The sequence below is a fragment of the Mytilus edulis genome, chromosome 1 (assembly GCF_963676685.1).
Source record: "Mytilus edulis chromosome 1, xbMytEdul2.2, whole genome shotgun sequence".
Lineage (NCBI taxonomy): Eukaryota > Metazoa > Mollusca > Bivalvia > Mytilida > Mytilidae > Mytilus > Mytilus edulis.
Window position 1 is genome coordinate 58,097,894 of NC_092344.1, and position 15,516 is coordinate 58,113,409.

Here is a 15,516-nt window from a genome sequence, read left to right on the forward strand (position 1 = left end):
CTCAAATGAGCTCGCCTTCCAAAGAAAAATGGCAACAAAACCGAACAGATCTAGAACGCCGGGTGGGGCACTAAATACAAGTATTTGACATTATCTTAAAAACTGGGTAGAGGTAGAGTATATCTACCTGGAGAAAATGAATCAAAATGTAAAAACCTTCAGACCAATTTACAGGATCCAACATAAATTTTTATAAATTCACGGGAAACTAAGGGTTTAATTATGGTCAAAACATAATGATATGCACTGCACACAGAAGAATACTGGTCAGGGCATAACCATTGCATATGTTTTTGAGGGGATGGTTCAGCTAGTTTCAAAATAAATCTGCTGGCTTATTACAGGATGAAAATATATAATCTTTCCCCAAGACATCAACTTCCCCATACAAATCATACAAAAACTGGTACAAAACTGGTTTTGAAACTTAAGGATGGCTGCACTAAGGACACTAAGGTGTAGTTTTGGAATTTGTGTTAAATGTTCTGTCATTGGTGTTTTTCCATATGATACAATGTAAAATATTTTGCCCCATAACACTCATTTATCTTTTCATATAAGACTACAAAGCTCATAAAAGGTCTTTTAGAAAAATTGAAGCAGATTCTTGATATTCTTTCTATTGATTTGAGACAAATAATACCAATGCAAATTAAGAAATAATTCATGGAAGCCATAAATTTGTTGTAAATTTACACATGGCCTAGGATGAAATTTGAAAAAAATAGGCAGGACAGGAGTTTTGAGTAAAAAAAAAGGCAGGATGAGAAACTTGTTAAAAAAAAGGCAGGATGACAATTTGTGTAAAAAAAGTCAGGATAAACTAGTAAAAAAAAGGCAGGACCGAATAGAGTAAAAAATAAAAAGGCAGGACAGAGATTCCAACTAAAAAAAAAAGCAGGACAACATTTTTCATCCTAGCCCCCCACCATAAAAATCAAATGGTAGCTCCCTAATGCGCAAAAATCATTACTGGAATTTCGCGGAATTTTAATTTGTTTTGTTTTTGTCCATTTTTCCGATCTCTAATGTGTAAATTCTTTTTGTTATGCATCATAATCAGAATAAATGTTCTGTAGGGTTTTATTCAATTGTAATTGTTAACACAGCGAAATCCACAACCGTTTACACATAGGTTACGATACATGTCGATTTACGTGGGAGGCATACTTTAAACAGCCATTTGTGTACATCTTGGAGTCTGCGCTAAGTATAGATACATGTATATCGAGAATTTTATCACGGTGTTGTTTACAAAGCGAAAGAAGCACGTCATATTAGAATAAAAGGTAAAAGTCCGAGTCAGCCTTTTCCCGCCTTTTTTTATACATCAAATAATTGAAAAGAAGCTCCATGACCTATCAATATTTTTAGCTTATTTTGAGTCTTAACTTATTCTTTTCCTACTTATAACATCAATTTTAATTTTTTAATTTATATAATTTTACCTAAGATTAACTTAGTACATCCTTAAGTATCAATCGCAATCACACACCCTTTTTTCCCCTAAAAATTTCAATGGGTGTTGTTCTCTTAAACAACTTATCAATGCACAAATATTTAAAATTTTACGAAGGATCTTGCATGCAATAATGAATTCATTATATACATCATTGTCATGCACTCATAAAAATGGTGTTTGGTAAAGAAAAAGGCAACTGTATTTTAAAAGCGTAACCTTGAATGTATACTTCAAACATTTTAATTATTTTTTAATTCGAGTACAATAAGTACACATAAAGCAGGAGAACTTTCTTAAGGATGTACACCTCTGAGGAGCCAAAAATTTCTAGAATTAAACTTTTTGTCTTAACCTGATTTTTGGGTTTATAAGACTGTAATAAAATAATTGGTGAAAAAAAAAATCATATGGTTGTGCACTTCTTTTTTTGCTACGGCCCTTTTGAAAATGCCTGATTTTGATGATTTTACCATTTTTCATGGATTTTCACCTATTTTTGGGCTATACTCGTGAAAAAAATCACAGTCCCACAATTAAACTTTTTTCATACTTTCTACAAAGATAAGTGGACCAATCTGAATAATTTGACTTAAAAAAAAAATATAGGTTAGGTAGGTGTTAATATAAGAAAGTTTTATCATATTTTGAAGCTTTTTTGTGTAAAATTTACCATGCTGTCAATTTTGTATTTTTGTGATTTTTCTCAGTTTTTAGAACAAAATGCATATTATTTCAACTTTTTTGTTATAAATGATTGAAAAAATACATATCTAAGAAACTTGAAGAGACCAAAATGATATGGGATTTTGTAAAATCATTTTTTGTATCCCTCACCCATATTCTCAAAATTTTGGCTAAATATACAGACTTGATTGGTTGTAAAATTTGAAAACTGGATTACTCAAAAACCATTCATTGTAAATACACAATTTTTTGACAGCATTATTTTCTATTATAATATTTTTAAAATTTATGATATTTTCCACTTGTATCACATGTTTTGGAAATAATTCAAGAACGAGATTTCAACGAGACTGAAAAGTCAAAAGAATACATCCTTAACTTTTATGGTTTATGTTTTATTTTTTAATTTGCTTTACTTATGTATTTGTTTTAAGCCTTTTCTTGCATTGTATGTCTTGAATTAAATGTTACAGGTAGTATATCAAAGATAGACAACAATATTTAAAAAAATGAACAAAACAATGTCAGGAAATGTTGTTTTTTTTTGTACTAATAAAATGGTGTGTCTAAATTATGTGTATCTTATTGTCAAATGTTTTATTTGTGATTATAGAAGTGGGACAACTGCATGAAAAAAATGAGGTATTTGGAAATGAACACCCCAATTGCACCCTTTATAGTACAAAAAAGTCATATTGCCACAGGACACCAATTGAACTTTGACCTAAAGATATTTGCTTCGTGACATCAAATTTCCCACACAAAAGCACCAATTGGAAGACCATGTATAGAATTTCCTTTATATGTCTTTATTTATATATTTTAAAATTGAGAATGTATTCGAGGAATGTACCACAGAGACAACAAAAGTGTTGACCAATTTACCAATTTGTTGGGATCGAAATAACTAAATTAAACCTGTTTTAGAAGGCTGTTTTAATGGATGAGTACGAATATATTATTTTGAATGATCACGTACGTGTATTAATACCAAAATAAGACTTAGTAATCAGGATTTAGATATAATAGAAAGTAGACGCTATTTTGCAATTTCATGAAGCAAAAGACTAGTTTTTGTAAAAAAATATATTGAAGTTGAGATGCATGTCTCACTTATCAAGGTCTTAGATTTTGCTTTATTAAACCATATTATTAGAAAAATCATGCTACATGTATGTATAAATAATTACAATTAATGAGTGAAGAAGATAATAAATTTGGAGAATTATGTACTTTGAATATTTCGTGCACAAAAAATTTAGATTTAACATGTTGTAAAATGTTCCACATTATATTGGCATATTGGTTAATCAGTCGGGGTGGGTGTCAGTGAAAAGACTGTGCGAATTAAGTTTTTTTTTTATCCTACATGGAACTTTTGTTGTCGTCTCTTTCCGTCTGCTGCTATCTAATGTATGTATAATACATTAATAATAGTTCATATGTTGTATCTATAAAATTTAATATATGTTGTTTTGACTTTGGTAATACAGATTGTTATTATAGCTCAATGTTATGATGAAACAATATAAATAAAGTATTTTGGTTACTTTATATAATGTTCACTCAAACTTAAATAGAGCCTTATAGTGAACTTTATCACGAACTGCATGATCAAACTATAATAACCATTTGAAGTTAAACGGGGAGTACAAATACAAATCGTAGTTTGAATAGTCTCACAAAATCGGACTTGAATATGAAGTTGTTTCGCCATTTCTTATAAAAAGCAATTGGTTAAAATCGTATTGAAAAGAAACACGAACTAGGATTTAAATTTGTGTGGCCTAAATTATTTTCGTCATCGAACAGGTAAATAAAGAGTCATAAATTTTGTGTAACAACATGGACTTTCCACCTTTTCCTGTTACTTTTAACTTAGTTCTGTTTATTAATCATTATACAGGTAAGTGTATCATTCTTTTTTCTTCTCTTTTGTCAATTTCTTTCATCTTTTCGCCTATTATTAACAAAATTGAATTGTTATTTCAATCTAGGTAATAATTACGATGTAAACATTTTTCATAAACATAACCTTTCATGACCCGGGTTTTAACAATCACTCACCTTTCTCTATTCTTTATTTCCCTGACCCCGATGTTGACCCCTTGTTATATCCTTCGAAATCTAGATCGACGTTCGCTGACCAGGACAGTTTTTCATTTTCGTTTAATTTTTTTGTGTATTATTTTTTTGTGTATTATTTTTTTTCAATCATTTACTACGTAATCATGCACTCGACAATTTTTACCTATACGGAAGTTGTTAAAATTTAGAACTATGTACATATCAACGCAAAATCGCGAACGAATTGATCATTATGTTTTATTAATCGATTTTACCTACACCTGCTATATAACAAAATATCTTTAATATTTATATTATCGCCGTCACCGAATTCAAAGCATTATTAATGAGATGTAAATATTAACACCTGACGCTCATTAGTTTCTGAAACTTTGAATTTGGTTCGCCCGTTTTCGCAAACATTTGAAGATTTCACAAAAAAAAAGAATTGGTTTAATCTGAATCATCAACGGATTATTTTCAAGTGAGAGTCATGTTAAAACCCACCAAAGCAACAAGTGAAAACAAAACATTCGCTTTTAAGTCAAATCAAGTAGCTGAAAATTCAAACAAAAACATCAGAAATTAAAATCTGAAAAATATTGCCGAAATGTTACAAAGCCAGACTAAATATGCCTGCAGTTATTTGTTATTCATTTAAATTAGTCAGTTAACTAGTCACATTTGTACCTTTTTGAATGATTATATTTTATAGAAGAAACGCGTCTCGGGTACACAATTAAATCTAATATCTTTGATGATTTTCTAGCACACGTTTTCTAATCTAATGAATAAAAGGGGTGTTGGTTATGCGACGGTAAACAGAACCACACACACAAGAAGGACGAAAGACACTAGAGGGACAGTCAAACTCATAAATCGAAAATAAACTGACAACGCCATGACTAAAAATGAAAAAAAGACAAACAGACAAAAAATAGTACACATGACACAACATAGAAAACTAAGGAATAAGCAACACGAACCCCACAAAAAACTAGAGGTGATCTCAGGTGCTCCAGAAGGGTAAGCAGATCCTGCTCCACAAGTGGCACCCGCCGTGTTGCTTATGTGATAACAAATCTGGTAAATAGTCTAATTCAGTAGGTCACATTCGTGAAAGGGAAGGGGATTGTAGTCACGACGTTAGGAACATATCAGTATCATTGTGAAACGGTTATTCCATAACGGCCAACCAACTCGTGATTGCGTCCGTAAAATTAACGAAGGAATGATTTAAACTTAACCATTTGAAACTCTTGGTTTAATAGCTTCATTGTGAGCAGCAACCCTCTATCAAGAAAATCAACCCTCTATCAAGAAAATCATGATAGGAAATGCAAGCACGGGAATATCGTACCAATTGGGAGATATATACCCCGTATGCAGGTGCTGCTGGAATGTTGCAACTTAGAAATGGAAAGTTCACAATTGGAAAGCTGAAATCATCTCTTTTGTCGTAAAGTTTTGTTTTCAACCGACCCTCATTGATCTTCATTGTCAATTTCTAGATGCAAGTCAAGACATGAGGCCGACTTAACTGTATCTGTAGTATCCTTTATCTCTAGTTCGATGGGATAGATGCGTTTAACATAGTCACCAAATTTTGAATTATTTAACTATTCAGTGTACATCAATAAATGGATGTTGGTATCGGTGGTTTTTATTCGCCCGAGACAGGACGTATTTATATGGTATACCGTTGTCCGTCTGTCCATTCGTACATCGTCAACACTTCTGACAATGCATCAAACATGCTTCTATCAATTTTATTAAAACTTTGATGACTTGTTTATATTTATCGATTTAGTTAATTTTAGATTTTACGTTTTCGGGATTTTATGAAAACAAAATGGAGTATTTTCCAATTTTCTGACTATAAATCAAAAATAGTTTGAACAATTTATCATGAAACTGTGGTGAATTGTTTATATATATTGACTTAAGTTCCCTTTCGATAGCAAAAAAAAATGATAAAACAATTCGAGGTATTGGGACTTTATTCATAAAAAGGGGAATGTCTTGTTTTTAGAAAATAATGAACTCAAAAACACTTTTTCATGAAACTTTGATTAATGGTCAGAGACATATGTTATGTTATATGTCTCTAGATATAGGAAGATGTGGTATGAGTGCCAATGAGACAACTCTCCATCCAATTAACTATTTATATAGATAAACCATTACAGGTCAAGGTACGGCATTCAACACGGAGCCTTGGCTCACACCGAACAGCAACCTATAAAAGGCCCCCAAAATTACTAGTGTCTAATCTATATAAAAACGAGAAACGAGAAACACGTATGAACTACATAAACAGACGACAACTACTGTACATCAGATTCCTGACTTAGGACAGGTGCCAACATTTGCAGAGGGATTAAATATATCTGTTTATATTTATTGTAATAGTTTCCTTTGTTTTTTTTTCTAATAAATTTCTGATCTGAAATTGCGGAGTTATGGATTTTTTTTTAATGAAAATCACAGCATTTTTATTTGACCATATAAATTCACTTAAAGCATAATACCAGCTAAAAGGGCGACTGAAGTATCATGCAGCTCTTTATTGAATTTTGCATTTCTAAAGAATAAACTAGACACTTTATCAACCCTGTATTGTAATTTCTCTTATCATAAAATGTAATATAAACAAAAGGAGATCAGGTTCGATTGCCAAGGAGACAAAGCTTGGTGTATTGCGTAAAAATAGAAGATACATACACATAAGGAGATGTGGCATGATTGTCAATGAGACAAAGCTTTGTGTATTTGCTTAAAAATAGAAGATACATACTGTAAACATAAGGAGATGTCGCATGATTTCCAATGAGACAAAGATTGGTGTATTTGCTTAAAAATAGAAGATACATACTGTAAACATAAGGAGATGTCGCATGATTTCCAATGAGACAAAGATTGGTGTATTGCGTAAAAATAGAAGATACATACACATAAGGAGATGTGGCATGATTGTCAATGAGACAAAGCTTTGTGTATTTGCTTAAAAATAGAAGATACATACTGTAAACATAAGGAGATGTCGCATGATTTCCAATGAGACAAAGATTGGTGTATTTGCTTAAAAATAGAAGATACATACTGTAAACATAAGGAGATGTCGCATGATTTCCAATGAGACAAAGATTGGTGTATTGCGTAAAAATAGAAGATACATACACATAAGGAGATGTGGCATGATTGTCAATGAGACAAAGCTTTGTGTATTTGCTTAAAAATAGAAGATACATACTGTAAACATAAGGAGATGTCGCATGATTTCCAATGAGACAAAGATTGGTGTATTTGCTTAAAAATAGAAGATACATACTGTAAACATAAGGAGATGTCGCATGATTTCCAATGAGACAAAGATTGGTGTATTGCGTAAAAATAGAAGATACATACACATAAGGAGATGTGGCATGATTGCCAATGAGACAAACCTTTGTGTATTGCGTAAAAATAGAAGATACATACACATAAGGAGATTTGGCATGATTGTCAATGAGACAAACTTGGTGTATTGCGTAAAAATAGAAGATACATACACATAAGGAGATGTGGCATGCTTGCCAATGAGAAAAACCTTTGTGTATTACGTAAAAATAGAAGATACATACACATAAGGAGATGTGGCATGATTGTCAATGAGACAAAGCTTTGTGTATTTGCTTAAAAATAGAAGATACATACTGTAAACATAAGGAGATGTCGCATGATTTCCAATGAGACAAAGATTGGTGTATTTGCTTAAAAATAGAAGATACATACTGTAAACATAAGGAGATGTCGCATGATTTCCAATGAGACAAAGATTGGTGTATTGCGTAAAAATAGAAGATACATACACATAAGGAGATGTGGCATGATTGCCAATGAGACAAACCTTTGTGTATTGCGTAAAAATAGAAGATACATACACATAAGGAGATTTGGCATGATTGTCAATGAGACAAACTTGGTGTATTGCGTAAAAATAGAAGATACATACACATAAGGAGATGTGGCATGCTTGCCAATGAGAAAAACCTTTGTGTATTACGTAAAAATAGAAGATACATACACATAAGGAGATGTGGCATGATTGTCAATGAGACAAAGCTTTGTGTATTTGCTTAAAAATAGAAGATACATACTGTAAACATAAGGAGATGTCGCATGATTTCCAATGAGACAAAGATTGGTGTATTTGCTTAAAAATAGAAGATACATACTGTAAACATAAGGAGATGTCGCATGATTTCCAATGAGACAAAGATTGGTGTATTGCGTAAAAATAGAAGATACATACACATAAGGAGATGTGGCATGATTGCCAATGAGACAAACCTTTGTGTATTGCGTAAAAATAGAAGATACATACACATAAGGAGATTTGGCATGATTGTCAATGAGACAAACTTGGTGTATTGCGTAAAAATAGAAGATACATACACATAAGGAGATGTGGCATGCTTGCCAATGAGAAAAACCTTTGTGTATTACGTAAAAATAGAAGATACATACACATAAGGAGATGTGGCATGATTGTCAATGAGACAAAGCTTTGTGTATTTGCTTAAAAATAGAAGATACATACTGTAAACATAAGGAGATGTCGCATGATTTCCAATGAGACAAAGATTGGTGTATTTGCTTAAAAATAGAAGATACATACTGTAAACATAAGGAGATGTCGCATGATTTCCAATGAGACAAAGATTGGTGTATTGCGTAAAAATAGAAGATACATACACATAAGGAGATGCGGCATGCCTGCCATAGAGACAAAGCTTTGTGTATTGCGTTAAAATAGTGGATATATCAACATTAAGAGATGTGGCATGATTGTCAATGGGACAAAACTTTGTGTATTTGCTTAAAAATAGAAAATACATACATATAAGGAAATGTGGTATGATTTCCAATGAGACAGAGCTTGTTGTATTGCGTAAAAATAGAAGATACATACACATAAGGAGATGTGGCATTCCTGCCATTGAGACAAAGCTTTGTTTATTGCGTTAAAACACAGAGGATATAAACAAAGAGATGTGGTATATGATTGCCAATGTGTATTGCGTTAAAAAGAGGAGATATAACATATAAGGAGGATGTTGTATATGCCAATGAAACAAAGTTTGGGTATTGCGTTAAAATAGGATATATTAACATTAAGAGATGTGATATGAATGCCAATGAGACAAAGCTTGGTGTGTTGCGTAAAAAAGAGGATATATAGACATAGAGAGATGTGGTATATGATTGCCAATGAAACAAAGCTTGGTGCATGTTTTGAGTAAAAAAGAGGATATATAAACATAAAGGGATGTGGTATGATTGCCAATGGAACAAAGCTTGTATTGCGTAAAAAAGAGTATATATAAACATAGGGAGATGTGGCATGATTGCCAATAAGACAAAGCTTGGTGTATTGCGTAAAAATAAGAAACAATTAAATATCATAAGAAATAATTTTTTTTAAACATGTTTGTGAAAAAAACATATTTAGACAAACCATGTTTACAAAACATTACACATACAACTGAAAAAGAAGCACTGTAAGTCCAAAAACCGGTGATGTTCCAAGTCAGGATCTTGTAGTTCGGTGGTTGTCCTTTGTTCGTGTCTGTCATAATTGTTTTTCGTGAATTGTTTTGTTATAAATTCGGCAGTTTGTTTTCCAGTTGATTTTTTCATATTTATCACGTCAGGGTCTTTTAAATTTTGAGTTAACACAATTTTTACCTTATTAAAACTTGATTTTTTTAACGTTTTAATCATTCACACATTTTCATTTCAATTATAGATTATGCTCTTGCAGAAAGCTGTACAACGTTATTTTGGAATAGTTCGTCATCTCAGTATAAGATAATATATCTTTACTGTTCTAGCGGATGCTGTGAAGAAAATCATTCGCAGTTTTGTTGTTCGTCAGAAAACTTAAAAAATGCATTGTAAGTATACGCATTATAAGTAAGTCTTTCTTTTCAACCAAATGTCGGAAATACGGGCGCTTGTCTTTCCTAAAATCAAGGTTTAGACCTTGAAGTCTGAGTAAAGAATGACAGAGTGTTTTCCATAAGATGTATATGTTTGGGAAATTTAAAGCTGACTAGTATACGGTATGTGTTTTTCCTCGTTGTTGATGGCCCTTTGGTGAAATATAGTTTCTCAAATCCGCTTCATTTTTACTCTGTTCGGTAATCACCCTGTTGGAAATAACACCACATACATTGTATTCTTCTTATTTTATAGTCTTGAACATACCTATTTACCTTGCGACATGTTCAAGTTGTGGCTGAATACTAAACTTTGTTCGTAGTTTGAGTGAAGCCCAATACTATTAGTTACGTAGTGTGCTAGTTATCTTATACGGTATATATGGGTCAGTAAATTCCATATTGGGTGAGAGCGAAGCTCGAATCACCATGTTGAATTACTGACCCCATATATACCGTATTAGGTCACTAGCACATTATGTAACGAATTTATCTTACCGACTATCTCAACGTGTGAAATTTAGATTAGTGACCTATCAAAATGAGCAAGTCTTCAATACTGTTAGAATTAAGAAACTACTTCCATTGATCCTACAAAAGCAGATACCAACCATGACAACTTGTTAGGTTTAAATTTGTGTAATGAATTTATTTCAATCTTAATCATCTTTTTCTTCGTCTGTTTACGATTTTTTCTCAGTACCGTTTTGTTTTTATAAAGGGACGTAACACCACTACTAACCGTGTATATATGAGATAAGCCCGCATCCCTACTAATCTAATGTGAAATATAAACGGTCTCCACGAGGGCGCTTTTAACCAATCACATTCCTAGTAATGTATAGGAGTTAAGATAAAAGCGGATTCCAGTTTACTATTGTATTGCCCCTCCACAGCTGATTGGTTGCGAAGAGTATATTTAAAAATGAGGAGATGTAATGTGACTGCGAATGTGATAATTATCCACCAAAGTTCAAGTTAAATTGATTTAAAGCAATCATAGGCAAAGTTATTCCAACAACGAGAAACAAAATCATACCGTGTAGTTGGCTCTAAAAGGCCCTGATATGAAAAATGTGAAACAATTATGTTGAAAACTAGCGTTCTAACAATTATGACAGACATGAACCAGCAACAACCACTGAACTAAAGGGACCTCACAAAGGACAAACAAATAAAAATTCTGTCGGGGTTAAACATGTTTAAAGGAGCCAACCCTCCACATAACTTGAGATAGCGGCGTAACGGCAAAAAACAAGAATAAACTATAATTTTTTTTTCATTACATTTTATTTGACATTGACCTCAATTTAACGATCAATAGGCAATGTTTCTTTTTCTCGGCCGGCATTATTCTTCGGCAGCATCGGTCTTGTTTACTCGGTTATATGAATAATAATAAGTAAGCATAATTATATTCAAGAGTTATAAAAGCAACCGTCTGGAGTAACTTTTATCTGACACGCCAAACAAAAGTCCGGAACGCAAGAAAGGACACCAAACAAAACTAAGTAATTCGTGACGCACAATATAGTGCTATTTATAGATTATTACATGGCATTTTCCATATTGGCCCTGGTATCAGCCCTAGACTCAAATATCAAGCCAGAGGGCTTTAGCCGGAGGGCTTGATATTGGTCGTGGGCTGATACCACGGACCATATAGAAAATGACATGTAATAATGTATTTTATATCACATATTTTCAAGCAAGAGAAAAAAGATAGCATATACCAATATATGTTTGATATTTTCAACAAAAAATCAAAAAAAGCATTTAACGAAAAAATCATAGTGAGTAAACAAAGTTTTGTGAAAAGTTTAACAAATAATTAACAATAAATATATTATTTAATTCTCAGTATTGTAAATATTAAACGACTTAAAGTGTTACATTTCCAATAAATACTGAGAAAGAATACACCATATCGCTACTATGATTTGGAAATATGTGCCGCTTGAACTTTCGATGTCATACAACAATCACTTTTCCATTGTGTCGTCATATATTTTCTAAATTCTTTATGACGTCAAATTTACGGGAACTTTTGTGATTTCAACTGTTGATTTTTACATTTTTTTCTACTACAGCAGATTCGTAACTTTCTAAAAATTTTTTCATTGTGTTCTCATTTTTCATGTTTTGTATGAATTTCCATGCATTGTCATTTGATCCTTGAGAAACCTCTCCTGATTGTCTAGCTGCATCGGAAGACAACTATTTTACAAATAGTTTTTGATTGACAGGTTACCGAAAGTTAAACTCGAGGTCTCGATATGGATTTCAAGGGCTGATATCGATATTGGCCCCGAGGGCTGGTAACCAACCTTCACTTCCGGTTATTATTGGCCATGCAAAAAACGTACATATCAGTACAAAATATGTGATAAATATAGATTCTACAACTGCATCGAGTGTAATACGATTATATTTATCCACTCGAGACAGTTAAATTTTGATTTTATAACATTATGCAGGCAAACTTATTCCTTCTTTTCGAATGATCTGAAAAAAGATGTGTTCTTTCTATGTGACGTCATCAGGCATGGTCGCCTTTTTCCATGCCGTCACAATAGGAAATTCAAAGGAAAGCAAGAAAATTCGACGTCATAGTCGGATTTTAACCAATGAAGTACTGAGATCAAACGAACCACACGTTGATTAAATTTTTTTTATACAACGGGTGCAGAAATGGATAAATTGACGAAGAATTAGAGAAATATAAATTCTACCACTGCATCGAGTGTAATACGATATTTATCCACTCGAGACAGTTAAATTTTAAAAAAGTCGAGATTGGATAAATCTCAGTAGATTTCAATGTATAAAATGTGCTATTATTGGCCATGCAAAAAACGTACATATCAGTACAAAATATGTGATAATTTAATTTTTTTATTTTGTACTGATATGTACGTTTTTTGCATGGCCAATAATAGCACATTTTATACATTGAAATCTACTGAGATTTATCCAATCTCGACTTTTTTAAAATTTAACTGTCTCGAGTGGATAAATATCGTATTACACTCGATGCAGTGGTAGAATTTATATTTATCTTACACATTTTATACATTGAAATCTACTGAGATTTATCTTAAAAATTGAAATTATCAGTTTTTCGTAAACTGTTTTAATTCTTTGAGAATAATAATCTATTTTATTTCCAGTTCTACAGGACAAATATTTGGAATAGCATTTGGTGTAATAATTAGCACAACTGTTTTCCTTGGATGTTGTATATGCGTTATCAAACTGTGTATAATACCAAACATTCGCCAATATCGACGATGTCAAAATTCAAGTAAGTTTTAATCTGTATAATATATGCTATGCAAAGCTAATATGTGGTATGCATCATTGATTGTTTTTTGTTCAACGTAAGATTGGTCTATTTAAAAAAATACCTTCGAAGAACGGAAATATTTTGTATAGGAATTTATTTTATTCAGAAAATGCTCTTAGTTTCCTGACAGATACATTTGATTAGTCAGCTGATCTCACTTAAAGAATCAAAATCAAAATCAAATTTTGCTGCATTCGAGACATTGTCGTGTGTCATTTTTTTTCTTCATATTTACACATACATAATGAATTACTTATAGGTCAAGAAACAACCGGTCAAGAAACAGAGCTGGATAACATGGGACAACACAATGGCATTGCTATTATATCTGGAACGAACTCTTTACCTAAATACGAAGATTTGCCTCCTTCATACGAAGACGTTATTCATGGCAGAGTTAATTTATCATTTATCAAAGAGGAGGCCAGTCCCATTCAGACAACAACAAGTGAACATGTAAATAATCCGAATTCATGATATGTTGAAAGCAAGTAGGACACAAAGGTCATCACATTCATTTATCGTATGACAATACTTTCAGAAGAGTGTTACATTTGATTGATTCTGGTTTTATTCCGAGGATGTTCGAAATGACATGGACATAGATCTATGTTTTCAGAAGAGTATCACGTGTGTCTTATTCTGGTTATATTTCGCGGATTTCCGAAATGATATTGAAATCGATCTTTGCTGTTATAGATAGACAATTTTCAAGTGACTACACATTACTTTTGTTCTTGTCTTTTTATATTTATCATGGATATAAAATATTGATAAGTTACGGTTATCTTAGTTGACCGTGCGAGGGCTGTTTAGTCAGTCAAGTTCGTAAAAAACTTCAATCATCAACGGTTATCTTTGATACCAAGTCACTCCCATCTGAAATGGATGGTGGGGTATATGCAATTTTACCTCAAATATTTTTTGTTTATATAATATAATGTTGAATATTAATATTATAAGACTTGTTTTGATGCCACTTGTCTACAATGGTCAATAGCAAGTATTGACTTACATGTACCAGAAAAAATAAACTACTAAGAATTAGTACTAAGCAGATCATGTTACATTTTTTTCAAGACTTCTAGTATTTGTTTTATAGATTTATACAGTTTTATATTGCATGTGTTTTGTGATCAATAAAATCATATTTAAGATTTTAACCAAAGCATTTATGTTGATATAGACCGTTTTTAATTGAGTTGCGGTGGAGTGTAAGGGCATTAATACGATTTGCGAGGACATACTACACTACCAAGAATTTACCAATGGTTTTTTTGGTGCATTCTACCCTCGTACATATCAGTACTGCTAGGAAAGACTAAATACTTATAATGTTATACTTTCTATGAAATCAGTACTGATGTCGTCAGTTCTGTTTCAGTACTGATTTTGTCAGTACTGTTTCAATACTGATTTTTTCTGTACTGATTTATAGAACACACACTGGCGTTCGCGATAACACCAAAATATGTGAAGTTTTTAGTTAAAGCTTGAATCGCAGTTCTAAGAAAGTGGTTATTTTAAAAATAAGGAGATGTGGTGTGAATGCCAATGAGGCAACTATTCATCACAGTATTTGGTAGAGGAGGGTAAGTTGAGTCATAGTAAACTTAAAAGAACAAACGCGAACAAATCTTGGTAATACTAATAAATGTGATTGGATATGATTGGTACAGTTAGATTGTAAGTCACGTAAGAATGTGTAGTCTAATATGTGTTCCTATGAGTATATAATTAATTTACGGTTTCCTTTTTTTATTTTGCATTTTTGTAGAAATGTATTGCTGATAATTGCTTTTACACAGCTTCAGACTGTCTACAATAATTCAAGGCGTAAATTCTTTTAAAACATAAAAGAAATCCAACCATTTAAGTGTATATAACTTCTTTATCAAGTGTGTCATGTGTATCGGGATATTTGTATCTAGTATACTATTAAACGAGAAGACCTCATTTTGTGTGTCGCTTCT

At 32.1% G+C, this 15,516-nt stretch overlaps 1 protein-coding gene and 1 long non-coding RNA gene across 2 annotated transcripts in view; both read left to right on the forward strand.

Moving 5' to 3' along the window:
* Positions 1-15,516, forward strand: part of LOC139485827 (uncharacterized) — a 971,519-nt gene that overhangs the window by 693,059 nt on the left and 262,944 nt on the right. The gene's annotated exons all lie outside the window — the stretch shown is intronic.
* On the forward strand, positions 3,942-14,706 carry LOC139485654 (uncharacterized). Its single transcript, XM_071270283.1, has 4 exons — positions 3,942-4,052; positions 10,005-10,152; positions 13,368-13,501; positions 13,803-14,706. Exons 1-4 carry the CDS (start codon positions 3,992-3,994, stop codon positions 14,018-14,020), a joined length of 561 nt encoding a protein of 186 aa, XP_071126384.1. The 5' UTR covers positions 3,942-3,991; the 3' UTR covers positions 14,021-14,706.